The sequence below is a fragment of the Thalassophryne amazonica genome, chromosome 3 (assembly GCF_902500255.1).
Source record: "Thalassophryne amazonica chromosome 3, fThaAma1.1, whole genome shotgun sequence".
NCBI classification, from domain to species: domain Eukaryota; kingdom Metazoa; phylum Chordata; class Actinopteri; order Batrachoidiformes; family Batrachoididae; genus Thalassophryne; species Thalassophryne amazonica.
The window spans coordinates 63,883,178-63,900,673 of record NC_047105.1 but is presented as its reverse complement, the minus strand read 5'-3'; the positions used below and the strand labels follow the sequence as shown (position 1 = coordinate 63,900,673).

Here is a 17,496-nt window from a genome sequence, read left to right as displayed (position 1 = left end):
TAATTGTGGGTGTCATAACTGGGTATAAAAGGAGCATCCCCAAAAGTCTCAGCCGTTCACAAGCAAAGATGGGATGAGGATCACCACTTTGTAAACAACTGCCTGAAAAATTAGTCCAACAGTTTAAGAACAATGTTTCTCAATGTTCAATTGCAAGGAATTTAGGGATTCATCATCTACAGTCCATAATATAATCAGAAGATTCAGAGGATCTGGAGAACTTTCTACACGTAAGCAGCAAGGCCGAAAACCAACATTGAATGCCCGTGACCTTCGATCCCTTAGGCAAGCACATTAAAAACCGACATCATTGTGTAAAGGATCTTGCCGCGTGGGCTCAAGAATACTTCAGAAAACCATTGTCAGTTAACACAGTTTGTTGCTACATCTACAAGTGTAAGTTAAAACTCTACCATGCAAAGCGAAAGCCAAACATCAACAACATCCAGAAACGCCGCCGCCTTCTCTGGGCCCGAACTCATTTGAAATGGACAGATGCAAAGTGGAAAAGTGTGCTGTGGTCTGATGAGTTCACATTTCAAATTGTTTTTGGAAATCATGGATGTTGTGTCCTCCGGACAAAAGAGGAAAAAGACCATCCAGACTGTTACCAGGGCAAAGTTCAAAAGCCAGCATCTGTGATGGTATGGGGGTGTGTTAGTGCCCATGGCATGAGCAACTTACACATCTGTGATGGCACCATCAATGCTGAAAGGTACATCCAGGTTTTGGAGCAACACATGCTGCCATCCAAGCAACGTCTTTTTCAGGGATGTCCCTGCTTATTTCAGCAAGACAATGCCAAGCCACATTCTGCACATTACAGCATCGTGGCTTCGTAGTAAAAGAGTGCGGGTACTAGACTGGCCTGCCTGCAGTCCAGACCTGTCGCCCATTGAAAATGTGTGGCGCATTATGAAGTGCAAAATACGACAACAGAGACCCCGGACTGTCGAACAACTGAAGTCGTACATCAAGCAAGAATGGGAAAGAATTCCACCTACAAAGCTTCAACAATTAGTGTCCTCAGTTCCCAAACGCTTATTGAGTGTTGTTAGAAGGGAAGGTGATGTAACACAGTGGTAAACATACCACTGTCCCAGCTTTTTTGAAACGTGTTGCAGACATCCATTTCAAAATGAGCAAATATTTGCACAAAAACAATAAAGTTTATCAGTTTGAGCAATAAATATCTTGGTGCAATTTCATTCAAATTAGCTTCAAAGCTTTTGATCGATTTTAAAAACCCAAACCAACCAAAAGTTTGGGCCATTTATTTGTCATGTTCATTTGAAGGATCAGTGCAGTCATGTTCTACATGCTTTACATTTCTCCTCCACTTGAATGACCTTTCTCTCTTTTTGAACAGTAAAACTGGTTTGATTTTCTCTCTTAGACCTTGTCTTTGTGGATTTACACTCCCCTTCAGTTCTGTCAGAGTGACATTTGATGACACTGGTCCATCCTTGCATCATGCACATGATTCTCCTCCTCAGATTGCCATGTCCAAGGGCAACCACCATGGAACTGAATCCCACAAACAGTGAAGCGGAGAGGTGGGCTACAGTCAATAGACCCTCAGCGTGGTGTCCACCATTGTGGTTGTAGTATGTCACTGCAGCAACCTGCAGGGCCCAGCAGACAACAAACAGAGTCACCAGTGACATAATGACATGAGCTGCCTTTCGCTCAGTAGACACATGTTTGTCCAGCTCTCCGTGGCTTCCTCCAGGTTCCCCTCCAGAGCTGATGGTGCGGATGTGTTTAGCCAGAGAGTGCAGAGTCACCAGGTTGGTACAAACCATCAACATCAGTGGCAACACTTCATTGAGTGCCAGTGAGGTGGAGGCGAAAGCTGAGCCCTGTTGCTCAGTGGGGAACTCCCAGATGCACCCCAGCAGCGGCCTGGTGGTGCAGCTGATAACCATCAGCTCCACTGTGGCATTACTGTGAAGATGGGTGCTAAATACCAGAGCTGGGAGCGAAAACACCAAATTGGCCCCCCACACCAGCCCCAGAACAATCCACACCCACCTCCTCTCCCGCTGGTACGCATGTGGGCTTAAGGTCACACGCTGGCGCCTCAAGGTGGTGCAGTGGAATACACTGAGTGTTAAAGTGACCCAACAGCCCACAGCTCGCCACCACACCCACAGCAACATGAAGAATCTGCACCAGCCCAGAGACAGAGACACCTCCAAACCCAGGTCTGACACAAAGATGGGCACCGTGCGGAACAGTGAAGTCAATAGGTTGGCGAGGGACAAGTGCACCAGTATAGTGTCGGAGGGGGGGAGCCTCCGCGATGGACTGTTAACAGCTGACTGAAGCACCTGAGAACAAAGACAAGGCAGACAGGATCATTAACAGTAATTATATATGAATAATAACATTGTTTATTTATACAGATGCCATTACCAAACCATGAATGGAATAAAGTTGAATAAAATCAATCAATGCACTCAGATTTCCAAGACTGAACAGAATGTGATGGGTGGAAGTGATGGGCTAGTGGTTAAGGCACTGGGATTGAGACCAGAAGATCCTCTGTTCAAATCCCAGCCTGACTGGAAAATCACTAAGGACCCTTGGGCAAGGTCTTTAATCCCCTAGTTGCTCCCGGTGTAGTGGACATGTTGTGTGGGCCGCTGAAGAGGAGGTACTGCTGGCCCACCACCACCAGAGGGCGCCCTGCTTGGAGGCGGGCTCCAAGCACGAGAGGGCGCCAGACCCAGAAGAAGTGACAGCTGTCACTCATCCTCTGCACCAGCTGTCACTCGTTATCATCACCACCATAAAAGCCGGACTGCAACTCCACCTCCCCGCCGAGAAATCGACTACCAGAACCAAGGTAATTTCTCTGCTGACTAATACGCTGTCTAACTTTGTTCTGTGTGCAGTCGCATTCCTGTGAAGACCCAGAAGAGGGACAAACAGGAGCTGCACGAGTGTGTGTGATTTGGAGGTGGAGGTGCTCCCTCCTAACGGTATCTGGACTATAGATTACTGAGTGTGCGGACACACACTCACACATCATATTTCTGCTTTCTGCCAGCAGTACCAGGGTCGACAGTCGAAGACAGAGGCCACCTGGGGACTCGGGACTTGGCGGCTCCGGTGTTCTTCAGGCCGTTGGTGGTGGAAGCCGTGTGGGACGCGGTCTCTCTCTCGTCGGGCGTCTTCTATCTTCGAGCCTGCCCACACTTCACCTGGTGTTTATTGACTGTGAAATTAAGACACGTTTCGTTGTGTAATATCACAACATTAAATTGTTACCTTTTGGCTTACTCATTGTCCGTTCATTTGCGCCCCCTGTTGTGGGTCCGTGCTACGACACCTTCCCAACAGGACACCTTTTATGGCAGCACCCTCACATCAGGGTGAATGTGAGGCATTATTTGTAAAGCGCTTTGAGCGTCTGATGCAGATGGAAAAGCGCTATATACATGCAGTCCATTTACCATTTAATGTGAGTGATCCCAGTGGGAAAAAATTATTCCATAAATGAGCAATCTGAGATTTCTGACATCTGCCAATCTGGATCCGGATCACCTACAAAACTCAGTGGAGTCTTCTGTGGTGCAAATTTGGTCAGAATCCGTGAAGTAGTTTTGACTAGGGTTGGGTATCGGGAACCGGCTCTTTTCGGGTATCGTTAAGAAATGATTCAATCCACCGACATCAATAGCCCTTATCGGTCCTTCAAAGCGGGCGTTGTTTTTGGGGGTGTTTGTCAGGAAAATGATCATTTATCTACAATGATTACAGACCCTGCAGCGGGTCTGTATAATCAACTGTTTCTGTAGCGTGGCTTTGCTTTGAACCTTGAAACTATGAAGCAGTGCTGCGATCTGCTGTTCTTTTGATTCTTTGTTTTATTTCGCTTTATCTTTATTTTTTCCCACTAAAACCATAAAGAGCATATGTCTGTGAGTAATATTTACCTTTTTTTGCTAAACCGACCTGTTATGGTCTTCTGAAACAGTTGATAGATGTACTGTATAACTTAAAAACTGGGCCGATGCTAGGGTTGCCAACTTTCTGAAAAATAAATAAGGGACACCTCACTGGCAGGGCCGACCGGCCGACCGACCGACCAACCATTCTCTTCACCTTTCCCAGCGTGTGTGAAACGTTTTTTAACCATTTGACTATTGACTTAACCCTGAATTTAAGTAGATGCACACATGCACTTGTTCTGATATGAACACATGGAAAACAAATTATTTATTTTTAGTGCAAAATACATTTTCACTCACAATTTCAATATGAGCATCCTGTCCTGCTTCAAAGCATAACATAAAGAAAAAATATTTAAAAAATAAATCTTTCTCTGTAGTGTTATTGCTTAAAATTGTATAAATTATAAATAGTTTAATGTGTATTCTTTATTATTATTCATCTACATTACTTGTAACATTATGTATTATTTATTCAATGTAATATTACAAAATACGGACCATAAAAATATTCATAGCATTTCCCATATTGAATACACTGATTTCATCATTGATCAGCTGTGGGTTGATCATCAGACTGACTGTTCCTATATAGCTAGCCTTAAAATGAATGCACCTAGCTAATGTAAAAGCCTTCATAACAACAAAACAAAATGTTGTTGACATAGAAAACCTGAAACCTGAGGTATCATTAAGGGAATTGATAAGGAATCGATCAATAAGCGGAATCGATAATGGCATTGATAAAATCTTATCAATACCCATCCCTAGTTTTGCCATAATACTTCAAAGCCTATATAAAGTGAAATCGTGATCCAGAATCCGGATTCACCTCCAAAATTTAATGGAGTCTTCCATGGCCTAATATGCATCAGTGGTGAAAATTTGGTGAGAACCTGTGAAGCAGTTTTGACGTAATTCTCCAAAGCCTACGTAAAGTGAATCTTGATCCAAAATCCACATCTGGATCACCTCCAAAATTAAGTGGAGTCTTCCATGCCCTAATATTTATCTGTGGTGAAAATTTGGTGAGAATCTGTGAAGTAGTTTTGACGTAATCATTCAAAGCGTATATAAAGTGAAATCTTGATCCAGAATCCAGATCCGGATCAAGATCACCTCCACAATTTAATGGATTCTTCCATGGTCTAATATGTATCTGAGTTGAAAATTTTGTCAAAATCCATGCAGTAATTTTGACATAATCCTGCTAACAGTAATCCTTCAAAGCTTATATAAGGTGAAACTTGATCCAGAATCTGTATCTGTAGATTATGTATCTGTGGTGAAACGTTCCTCAAAATCTGTGTAGCAGTTTTGACGTAATCCTGCTAACAGACAGACAGACAAACAAATAAATAAACGCTGATGACTTTATTACATCCTTGGTGGACATAAAAAGGAACATGATTCAAGAAAATACATCATGCACAAGACCCTTCCAGAAAAGGTGTTTCAATACAACTTATATGCGTATTTTTACATACTGTATTTGAATTGTTAGAGTACTTAAAGTGATGGAAAGAATTTATATTATTATTTAGCGTTATTTGTCTACATTGTCTGATTAAAACTGAATATTTAGGACACACAGGAAACTGTAGCTCAGGCCAAAGTAACAACTTTAATCTAACACCTGCTGCATATTCAAATCTATGTGATGTTGAAGGAGGACTTAAGTCGATATCTTCTGTAAACCTTTTAAGTCAATCAGAGCAATACTTTTTGTTTTTTACAGTCAAATATGCACATGGATAGAAGCTTTCACAAAATGCTCTACCTGCTCCTTACATAGGGTGGCAGTAATAAAAGTGTCTCTTCTCACCACATGGATCACCAAGATGTTTCCCAGAATGCCAGAGAAGACCAAGAGCCCAAACAAAATTGCTTCTACGATGAGGACCTCTGACATGGCATTAATCCTTGCATGGCAACACGGTTTTGCTGCCTCTGTATGATAGGTGCTCTGTGTGTTTTGCATCAGTGAAACTCCTTGTGCTGTGTTATATGTGCAAGCACGGCTCCTTGTTTGCTGATCACGCTCAAGCTCAATTTGACATGTTGATGCTCAGAGAATCTGCCAGATGACTTTTTCCACATGTTCATTCTGCATCAGTGACCGACAGCAAACGCAAAACACTGTCTTGCAGTTTGGACTTAACATCTAAACACTTGTTTGTTTCTGTGTGTGTGTGGGGGGGGGGGGGGGGCTATTTTTCTGATTACAACCTTTTCCTATTAAATTACTCATATTAATCACATATTGCAGCATTTTGGGGTTACCTTTCACTGCTATGTTGATGATACTCAGTTATACATGCCGATAACTGCTGGTAATCTCATCCTCATAAAATCCTTAGAAGATTGCCTTGCATCAGTGAGAAGCTGGATGTCTAGAAACTTCCTATTTTTAAACTCTGACAAAACTGATGGATCTTGGTCCAGTAAGACATCAGCATCAATTTGACCAGTTAACGCTTAGCCTAAGCTCGTGTGTCATACATCACATGGACAAAGTGAGGAAACGTGGTAATTTTTGATTCTACGTTGTCCTTTGACCTCCACATTAGAGATATTACGAAGACTGCTTTCTTCCACCTGCGAAGTATAGCGAAGATTCGTCCCATCCTGTCTATGGCTGATGCTGAGACCCTGATTCATGCATTTGTTTCTTCTAGATTGGACTACTGCAATGCTCCATTGTCTGGTTTACCACAGTCCAACATTAGGGGTCTCCAGGTTCAAAACGCTGCTGCCAGGCTTTTGACAGAAAGCAGAAAGTTTGACCACACCCATTTTGGCATCTCTTCACTTGCTTCCTGTCCCAGTGAGATCAGAATTTAAGGTTCTGTTACTTACCTATAAAATTGTTCACGGACTGGCACCACCCTACCTAGCTGACCTAATTAAACCCTACGTACCGGCTGTGTTCTCAGAGTGCAGGACTACTTTGTGTCCCTAAGGTGAATAAGAAGTCTGCGGGTCATAGAGCTTTCTCTTATCGTTCCCCCAGTGGTCTCCAAACTATTCCAGAAAGGGCCGAGAGGGTGCAGGTTTTCTTTGCAGCCACTGACTTCAGCAGGTGATTTCACTGATGAACTCATCCCACCTGTTCAAAGGGATGTTAATCAGTTAAATCACCTGCTGAAGTCAGTGGCTGCAAAGAAAACCTGCACCCTCTCGGCCCTTTCTGGAATAGTTTGGAGACCACTGGTGCACCTGTTCTGTGGAATGATCTCCCTGCATCAATAAAACATTCAGATTCTGTAGAGACTTTCAAGTCCAGACTTAAGGTGCACTTATTTTCCCTTTCATATGGCTAGCATACTGGCATAGTATGTTACTTTCTACCCTTTTAAATTCATTTTATTAGTAAACAGAGTGGACCACAGCCTCAACTTTATCTAAAGTCTGGGTCTTTTAGTGAAGTTTGGGGCTAGTGGCTGGCGATTGCCTTAGTATTTCTTCTGTTTTCTTGTTGCTTAATGCTGACAAATTATATTGTATTTGTTGTCTTTCTGCCACCTGATTCTGTTTTGTTTTTTCTGTCTGTTTGAGGTGCGGCTTCATCCAGAAGTGGGAGTGGTTGTCTTCTTCTACAGGCCTCCAGTCCTGTGTACCCACCAGCATGGACTTCCAAAATTTCCCACATAATTGTATTGTCAATTGTGTCCGTAGCATGGTCCAAGCAGAGGGTTACTCCTTTGAATCTGGTCTGCTTGAGGTTTCTTCCTCAAATCATCAGAGAGTTTTTCCTTACCACTGTCACATGTGTGCTAGCTCTTGGAGTCGGTAAGGTTAAACCTTACTTATGTGAAGCACCTTGAGGCAGCTTTGTTGTGATTTGGCGCTATATAAATGAAATAAATTTAAATTAAATCAGTCAGATTATATGACATTAATCCATTGTCCCATGTGACATGTCAAAGAGTGCTCAGACAGTCAGGCCCTCTGATGCTGCATTTTGTTTCGTTTTAGTCAGCTGTTCATGCTCTCCCTTGGTATTAATTATTTGCTTGATTGCTCTTGTTTCTCTCCTCACACTCAGTTGAGAAAGACCTCACTTAATTAAGCCCTGCAGTGCTTAATTAATGGTATCACATTAACATTAGACTTTGTGCCTAAAATTGCTTTTATTATCTGGACATGTTTTATGAATTTAAAACTTGCAAACCTTTAGATTGTTCCTTCTTCATAGGCAGAAAACCCCATTTTATGTTCAGTGGAGCCTTTTTTGTGCTATATACAAAGGATGAAGAAAGAAATAACAGTCTAACACAACTTCCCTGCAGCCATTATTAGAATTGTGATGCTTGATGATTCTTGCAATGATAAAATTCAGGTTTTGTTATAAATGTTTATGTGTGACAGTGGTCATTATATGATACGCTGCCACATTTTGAGGCTGTATTTGCTATATTAATGCATTATAATTGCTGCATGACCTTCAGTGATAGTACACCATATTATGTGGCACCAAAATTAGAAAAGTCAACTTTATTTCAACAGTGTGAACAACATAACACTCACAACGCTTACAGTGCATCCAGAAAGTATTCACAACACTTCAGTTTTGTCCGCATTTTTCCACGTGTTTTCACTGAACAATTCAAGGACGAATATACAAGAAATGCAGTTGGCACACAGGACAGGAGGGTCGCCAACACGAATACAACTCCCATCTCTGGATGGAGCTGCACCTTAAACAGAGAGAAAAAACAGAATCAGGCATTAGAAAGACAAAAAATACTGTATAATTTGCCAGCATTAAACAACAAGAAAAACAGAGAAATATTAAGGTGATCACCGGCCACTAGCCCTAAACTTCACTAAAAGACCCAGAATTTAGGTAAAGTTGAGGCCGCAGCCCGTTCCAATTACTAATAAATGAATTAAAAGAGTAAAAAGCGTAAAACAAAACTGTACCAGTATGCTAGCCATATGAAAGGGAAAATAAGTGCGTCTTAAGTCTGAACTTGAAAATCTCCACAGAATCTGATTGTTTTATTGACGCAGGGAGATCATTCCACAGAACAGGGGCACAATAAGAGAAAGCTCTGTGACCCGCAGACTTCTTATTCACCTTAGGGACACAAAGTAGTCCTGCACCCTGAGAACGTAAAGCCCGGGCCGGTACGTAAGGTTTAATTAGGTCAGCTAGGTAGGGAGGTGCCAGTCCATGAATAATTTTATAGGTTAGTAGCAGAACCTTAAAATCTGATCTCACTGGGACAGGAAGCCAGTGAAGAGATGCCAAAATGGGTGTAATGTGGTTGTACTTTCTGCTTTGTGTCAAAAGTCTGGCTGCAGCATTTTGAACCAATTGGAGACCCCTAATGCTAGACTGCGGTAAACCAGAAAATAGAACATTGCAGTAGTCCAATCTAGAGGAGATAAATGCATGGATCAGGGTCTCAGCATCAGCCATAGACAGGATCGGACAAATCTTCGCTATATTTCACAAGTGGAAGAAAGCAGTCCTAGTAATATTTCTAATGTGGAGGCCAAAGGACAACGAAGGATCAAAAATTACCCCAAGGTTCCTCACTTTGTCAGTGTGATGTATGACACACGAGCCCTCCTCTCAAAGCCATTAAAATTCTGTGAGTCACTTTTGTGTGGATTAAACTCACTAACTGGGACTCTTGTCTTGTTGTAGTCAAGAAGGGAGAACTGTCCTCCATTCCGTTTTCTGCTGAGACAGACCAGTTGGAATTAATAACTTCAAAACGAATTGAGGCTTTAAATAAAATGACACGTCTTTAAAATGTTGTATTACAGACACAAAACTACAATCGACTAAAATGTTTTTTTCTTCCCAAAATGAGATGTCCTGCATTCTTTATGAATTAAACTGATGCTGACATGAAGCACAGCAGCTGTAAGAGCTCAGCTCAGACGTATGGAAAGACATTCATGCCAATAATGTCTGAAAGGAAATGCTTTTGACAAAAACTACAGATTTTGTTTATTGCTATTTATGTCCAGAGATAAAGGATCCACCATGAAGAGTTTATTATGTCCAGAGTTTAAGGATCCAGTGACAAATTTCATATTTATTTACTTTATTCAATTTATTTTTCATGATTTTATTAATGTATTTCCATTAGTGACAGACAGTTCTTGCTTCTGTAAAAAATAACTATTTAACACATTCAGTTAGATAAAATTCAGCTTGACGCATGAATCGCTATTGTTTGATATTCAACTGTGGAGGAAATACTAATGATCCTGACTTCAATGTCATTGCGGCAACTCATAATTTGTGGACAAAAACCCAGTTATGTGATACCGCTATGCGGTTGTGTGTACTGTAATACAACTGATTTTGGTGCGATTTGGAGGTTATAAGGATTTTGTGTTGATTTTATGGATTTTTTCACTTGGTTATACAGGTAGACCCTCAAAGGGGTTGACATATGCGCCCCCCCCCCCCCCCCCCGCAAAAAATCAAATCAAATCAATTTTATTTATATAGCGCCAAATCACAACAAACAGTTGCCCCAAGGCGCTTTATATTGTAAGACAAAGCCATACAATAATTACGGAAAAACCCCAACGGTCAAAACGACCCCCTGTGAGCAAGCACTTGGTGACAGTGGGAAGGAAAAACTCCCTTTTAACAGGAAGAAACCTCCAGTAGAACCAGGCTCAGGGAGGGGCAGTTCTCCGCTGGGACTGGTTGGGGCTGAGGGGAGAGAATCAGGAAAAAGACATGCTGTGGAAGGGAGCAGAGATCAATCACTAATGATTAAATGCAGAGTGGTGCATACAGAGCAAAAAGAGAAAGAAACACTCAGTGCATCATGGGAACCCCCCAGCAGTCTAAGTCTATAGCAGCATAACTAAGGGATGTTCAGGGTCACCTGATCCAGCCCTAACTATAAGCTTTAGCAAAAAGGAAAGTTTTAAGCCTAATCTTAAAAGTAGAGAGGGTGTCTGTCTCCCTGATCTGAATTGGGAGCTGGTTCCACAGGAGAGGAGCCTGAAAGCTGAAGTCTCTGCCTCCCATTCTACTCTTACAAACCCTAGGAACTACAAGTAAGCCTGCAGTCTGAGAGCGAAGCGCTCTACTGGGGTGATATGGTACTATGAGGTCCATAAGATAAGATCGGACCTGATTATTCAAAACCTTATAAGTAAGAAGAAGAATTTTAAATTCTATTCTAGAATTAACAGGAAGCCAATGAAGAGAGGTCAATATGGGTGAGATATGCTCTCTCCTTCTAGTCCCTGTCAGTACTCTAGCTGCAGCATTTTGAATTAACTGAAGGCTTTTCAGGGAACTTTTAGGACAACCTGATAATAATGAATTACAGTAGTCCAGCCTAGAAGAAATAAATGCATGAATTAGTTTTTCAGCATCACTCTGAGACAAGACCTTTCTAATTTTAGAGATATTGCGCAAATGCAAAAAAGCAGTCCTACATATTTGTTTAATATGCGCATTGAATGACATATCCTGATCAAAAATGACTCCAAGATTTCTCACAGTATTACTAGAGGTCAGGGTAATGCCATCCAGAGTAAGGATCTGGTTAGACACCATTGTTGTGTGGGCCGCTGAAGAGGAGGTACTGCTGGCCCACCACCACCAGATGGCGCCCTGCTTGGAGTGCGGGCTTCAAGCAGGAGAGGGCACCGAGCCACTGGGAGTGACAGCTGTCACTCATCATCAGCACCAGCTGTCACTCATTCATCTCATCACCATCACCATAAAGGCCGGACTGCAACTCCACCTCCTCGCCGAGAAATCAGCTACCATTCAGGTAACATTCTCTGCTGTACTTAACACTGACTGAACTTCTTTGCAGCCGTTTTCCTGTGGGTGTTGCCTTATCTGTGGGATTGGCGTTTGGTGTGATCAGCGACTGCTTCGCTTCACACCCCAACCAGATAAGTGGTTAGACAGGAGCTGCACGAGTGTGTGATTGGAGGTGGAGGTTTTCCCTCCTAACTGTATACAGACTGTGGGATTACTGAGTGTGCAAACTCACACTCATCAGGACTGTCTCTGTTCTCTGCCAGCAGTACCGGGTCTGACTGCTGAAGACAGCGGCCACCTGGGGCGCAGGGCTTGGCGGCTCCGGTGTTCTTCAGCTCCGTTGGTGGTGGAAGCTGTGTGGGATCCGGCTCTTCTCTCGCCAGGCGTCTTCTATCGTCGAGCCTGCCCACACTTCACTTTGTGTATAATTGACAGTCCACCATATTGTTATTGTCTGTACGTCGTTGTGCGATTCACAACATTAAATTGTTACTTTTGGCTTATCCATTGTCCGTTCATTAACGCCCCCTGTTGTGGGCCCGTGTCACGACACTTTCACAACAACCATGTTTCTAAGATTTGTGGGGCCAAGTACAATAACTTCAGTTTTATCTGAGTTTAAAAGCAGGAAATTAGTCATCCATGTCTTTATGTCTGTTAGACAATCCTGCAGTTTAGCTAATTGGTGTGTGTCCTCTGGCTTCATGGATAGATAAAGCTGGGTATCATCTGCCTAACAATGAAAATTTAAGCAATGCTGTCTAATAATACTGCCTAAGGGAAACATGTATAAAGTGAATAAAATTGGTCCTAGCACAGAACCTTGTGGAACTCCATAATTAACCTTAGTCTGTGAAGAAGATTCCCCATTTACATGAACAAATTGTAATCTATTAGATAAATATGATTCAAAAATCAACTCAAGATAGCATCAAATCAAGAAAAAAACATGCCATAGAATCTTGTTCCTGTATTTTAACACACATGGGACAAAATCCCAAACTGTTTCCAGACAAGATGAATTTTGATTATATATATTTGTGGTGTAATATTGTGACTCCTACAAATGAATACCAGTAACAGCAATGATAAAGAAAATCCTTTATGTGAGTCAAGGGGTATAAAACAAAAGGGAGGATATCTTTAAAGCGGTAGAAAATGAAATCAATGTTTCGAATGTTACAGACTTATTTTATTGCCTTTGATCTTAACAGTGGGATGTGCACGTATTTCTGCACATTTGCAAACAGACATGTGCAGGATCAACGTTCAAGCGGCTCTCACGTGCACTGCCTGCGGGCTGACACGCACCTGCCGCAGCTAACATTTTCTACGCGCACTCACGCGCAAGCTCTCGGCCGCGCGCGCTCCTTCCGCGTCAGGCATCAAAGCCTTACGTCAATCCAGACAGGAAGAAGAAAGCCAGCTCTGATGGCACGGCGTCGTCTCCGTCCTCCTGGAAGAAAGTGAGTGATTTTTTTTATTTTATTTTATTTTATTTTGCTTCAAAATGCCGCTAACCGCACAGAGGTGATCGCTGTTTAGGAGCCATCAGTTATTCATCTTGTGTCTCCTCTCCAAGGTCAAGCTCGATCGGCTGTCCGGATTTAAATGTTATTTCTGGCGCACATGCGTGCCCACTCTTCTCGCTCGTGGACGCGCTCTGCCGTCGTGTGCGCTGAAGGAGAGCTGCTTTTCATGGCACGAATCCCATCCACCGACCATTTGATCCGCTGTGCGTGAAAATAAGAGGAGATGAAAAGGCAAATGCTGCCCTTCTCCGCGCTCCTACTGTGCGCGTTACATCAGGCGGCCGCGTCCGGCCGACGTCACACCACAGCAACATCATCAGCATCATCAGAGGACACAGGCAGGGCGGATTTAACGCCCACCAACTGGCTGCAACATTCTAACTCCAGGGGTAGGGGTACAGTTGGAAACCTTAAAGAGTTACCAGCTCATGTTTTGTCCTTGAACACCAGCAGAGGAAATCTCACTGTGAAACCTGACAGGCCAGAGGATGAAGGATCACCACTGTGCACTTACCAGGTGATTGAAGGAGGCATCGGGGGTCGGCTGTGTTTTCGACACACTCTCTTAGGATACCAGTGTCATCAGGGCGACTGCAGGGCGGCGGTGACTTCAGGGAGTCTGGTGGCAAACATTCTCACAAACAGCAGCGTGCTGCTACAGTGGACACACCAGAGACAATACACAATGATGGGCCGAGATGTGAAGGCAGAACCTGGGACAAATGTGACAAGAGACGGAAGTCTGCTGTTCGGCTTCCGTCGCCACAGAAGGGGAGGCTATGAGTTAAGCTGTTGGTGGAATGGAAGCTACACTCAGTTTGAGTGTGCCAGCATCCGTCTTGGATCTGGATGCAGTGACTTTGTTCTGACAGAGCTGCATGAAAAAATCCCCTACCGTGTCTGCCTGCGGTCCCTGACCCCGTCAAATCCGGCTCAGAGGACAGATCGGCGGGACTGTGTAGAGTTCACCTTGCCACCATCTGGGATGCAGGACATTGTGATCGCCATGACAACAGTTGGGGGAGCCATTTGTGTGATGCTGGTCATCATCTGCTTGCTGGTGGCATATATCACAGAAAACATCATGAGCCCAACAACTCAGCGCACATACTCTTACCGCTCTCACTCCCGACACTGACTCGAATCAAGCCGGACTGATAAATGCATAAACAGCTCTACACTGGGACTCATATTATCCTCATAATGTTATGGTTATTGTTAAACACCCCATAATTTACCCCAGCATTTACACACATAACAAAATGGCTTTGATTACATCAGAAGCACAGGTGTAGCCAGGAGATTGGATTCAGGTGTTAATCCATTCCCAAAACATTCTACACATACAGTGATGACAGAAACAAAGCTTTTTGGTGCTTTCAGCCAAATTAACCAACTGGATCAGACAAGTATTTGCTATTTTAAAACACTTGAAAAGCTAAATTGCTTGCATCAGGAAATGATTCACTGTGCTGAAATGCTGAAACACTAAACAAAAGAATTCATTTTAAAAAATGAATTGTTTCCAAAAGCAAAATATGTTAAATTGATCAACTGTTTCACAAGATTATTGTATAGTGTTAAAAATTAATACAATTTGTCAAAACACTAAATAAGGCTTATTTAGTGTTTTGACAAATTGTATTTAGTGCCACTGCAATAAGAAAATGATTTAGTGTTTTGGAACATGTAATGCTTCAAAAAATGATGCACTGTTTCAAAAATGAAACACTATGATGTGGCATCTAGTGGTGAGTGAGAATTATTTCATACAGAAAAACAACAATCAGTTTCTCAGAAAATGACTGTGTGAAACATTAAAATCTCCAACTGAATCGGGAAATGAGTCATCATTTTGAAACACTAAGGTTACTGAACGAAACAACTACATAACAAAACATTTGGTCTTTCAAAATGGTTGAGGCACTAAATGAACCAACTGCTTCAGAAAATAATTTGTTGTAAACAAAACAATTCCATCAGACAATGAGGCACCGTTTCAGAATGCTTGAGAAAAACCATAATTGCAACAATTTAGTCAGAAAAAAGATGTTCCATTTCTAAGCTCTAAATGAAACAAACTAGCAACAGAAAATTATTCATTTATGAAAAGCTCAAAACACGGAAAGAAGCGGTTGCTCGGAGCAAACCATGCAGTATTTGACATAAGATAAGATAAGACTTTATTGATCTCACAGTGGAGAAATTCACATGTTATGTCAGCTCTTAAAAAACACACAAGATGAATGCGAGTAAAGGAAAATGTGCATCAAACAGCGTGTGCTAAGATAAGCAATAATAATACCTGTAACAATACAATAAAATAAGAAAATGAGGTAGAATATATATATATATATATATAAACATAATTGGAGTTAAAAAATAAATAGGAGCATCTTATTTACAATATGTGAAGTCCTCACAACATTACGATAGTGACTTCTAGTTAACAGTATAACACATGCCACCCTCAACTAAATTCCTGGCTACCCCCCCAAATTTATTAAATGTGCAGCCTGTCAAACTTTCACAAATGGTCATTTCCCTCTTAAAACAGACATATACTGGACTGCATCTGTCAAGATGAATCAATCATATTGAATTAATAAGTTGAATAAATCATTACATTATGGTTTATTTATACACCTATGTAATGGCAATACAATCTGATTTATGATCTCCAAATACTGTGTCAAACTTTTTGAGCTAAAATGCCTTTATGTCTACGAGGTCTGTCCAAAAAGTATCGGACCTTTTTATTTTTTGCAAAAACTATATGGATTTGAATCACGTGTGATTGCATCAGCCAAGCTTGAACCTTCGTGCGCATGCATGAGTTTTTTCACGCCTGACGGTTGCGTCATTCGCCTGTGAGCAGGCTTTGTGTGAGCACTGGTCCACCCCTATCGTCGGATTATTATTGTGAATAAATGTCTGAATGATTTGGAGCTTTGCAGCATCAATTTTTTTCCAGAAACTGTGAGAGACCTCCAGGTGGACACCGTTCGGAAAATTAATATGGCTTTCAGGGACGATTTTGTGGGGATTACACAGATTAAGGAGTGTTACTGCCTCTTTAAGGACGGCCCACAACTGCTGAGAGCGCACCGCGCTCCCAATGCCGATCGACAGGCTGAATCAACCAGATCATTTCCAACGTGAAGGCTTTGTTGATCCGGGACGTCGTCTGACTTCCACAAAAAAAGGAAAAAGGCATGGACATCAGCACTTTTTCGGCACATTCCACTGTTAAAGGAGGTTTTTCATGGAAAGAAAAGCGGACAGATGCGCCACCGTGCCGTTCATGGCGCGGGACAAAACCACCTCCATGTTGGTCTCACAGGACGGCTTTGAGATGGCTTTCAGACGGCTGTCGGTGGGTTTTCAGTCGTGTGACTAACCAAGAAATTGTGGATGAGCCTGGACATGCCAGAACATGTCCTGTGAGGCTTCATCATGGCGTTGCTTTGCGCCATGCGGCTCCACTGCGACGCGCGGAATTCCTCCGCACGTCTGTCTCAATGTGCCGAAAAAGTGCTGATGTCTTCCGCAATTCCTGTGCTAGTTAGAGGACGTCCCGGATAAAACACAGCGTCCAGTTTGGAAATGAATGGCACATTCCACTGTTACAGGAGTTTTTATCATGGAAAGAGGAGCGGAGGAATTCCGCGTGTCCCAAGCCTGCTCACAGGCGAATGACGCAAGCGACAGGTGTGAAAAAACTCACGCATGCGCACGAAGGTTCAAGCTTGGCTGATGCAATCACACGTGATTCAAATCCATATGGTTTTTGCAAAAAATTAAAAGGTCCGATACTTTTTGGACAAACCTCGTATTTGTCATTAAATAAAGCTTGATGATACGTCATCTGTAATTTACATCTTTCCAGGTTTCTAATCTTTGTTCATTAGCTTTCATGTCAGGTAACAGTTTAAAAAAAAAAGTGACAGGAAGTAAAAGCATACTTTAGGTAATGATATGACAATGGCCCAAAACTGAAAATAGAGATTTTGATATGGTACAGGTCAGAACAATATCACATATACATCAAATGACTCAATATTATATCACTTCTCAATAACTGCATTGAGAAGTGCATTGACAAAAAGAGTTTCCTCTTGAGAACAATCAAAAACAAGCATTTTAGAAAGACAATTTTGAAAACACAAGCCCAAAAGTAGAAACTCAATGCAACAAAAACCAGTATGAGTATGCATACCTCTTGAATACAAACATTTAA

At 42.2% G+C, this 17,496-nt stretch overlaps 2 protein-coding genes across 2 annotated transcripts; one reads left to right on the top strand and one right to left on the bottom strand.

The window, feature by feature from the left end:
- Window positions 1-1,307: 1,307 nt before the first annotated feature.
- On the bottom strand, window positions 1,308-5,871 carry LOC117507780 (olfactory receptor class A-like protein 4). The gene is made up of 2 exons (XM_034167586.1): window positions 5,785-5,871; window positions 1,308-2,333 (listed from the first exon to the last, which is right to left on the bottom strand). Exons 1-2 carry the CDS (start codon window positions 5,869-5,871, stop codon window positions 1,308-1,310), a joined length of 1,113 nt encoding a protein of 370 aa, XP_034023477.1.
- A 7,244-nt stretch (window positions 5,872-13,115) lies between these two features.
- On the top strand, window positions 13,116-14,411 carry fndc10 (fibronectin type III domain containing 10). The gene is made up of 2 exons (XM_034166551.1): window positions 13,116-13,190; window positions 13,307-14,411. Exon 2 carries the CDS (start codon window positions 13,480-13,482, stop codon window positions 14,392-14,394), a length of 915 nt encoding a protein of 304 aa, XP_034022442.1. The 5' UTR covers window positions 13,116-13,190; window positions 13,307-13,479; the 3' UTR covers window positions 14,395-14,411.
- Window positions 14,412-17,496: the final 3,085 nt, after the last annotated feature.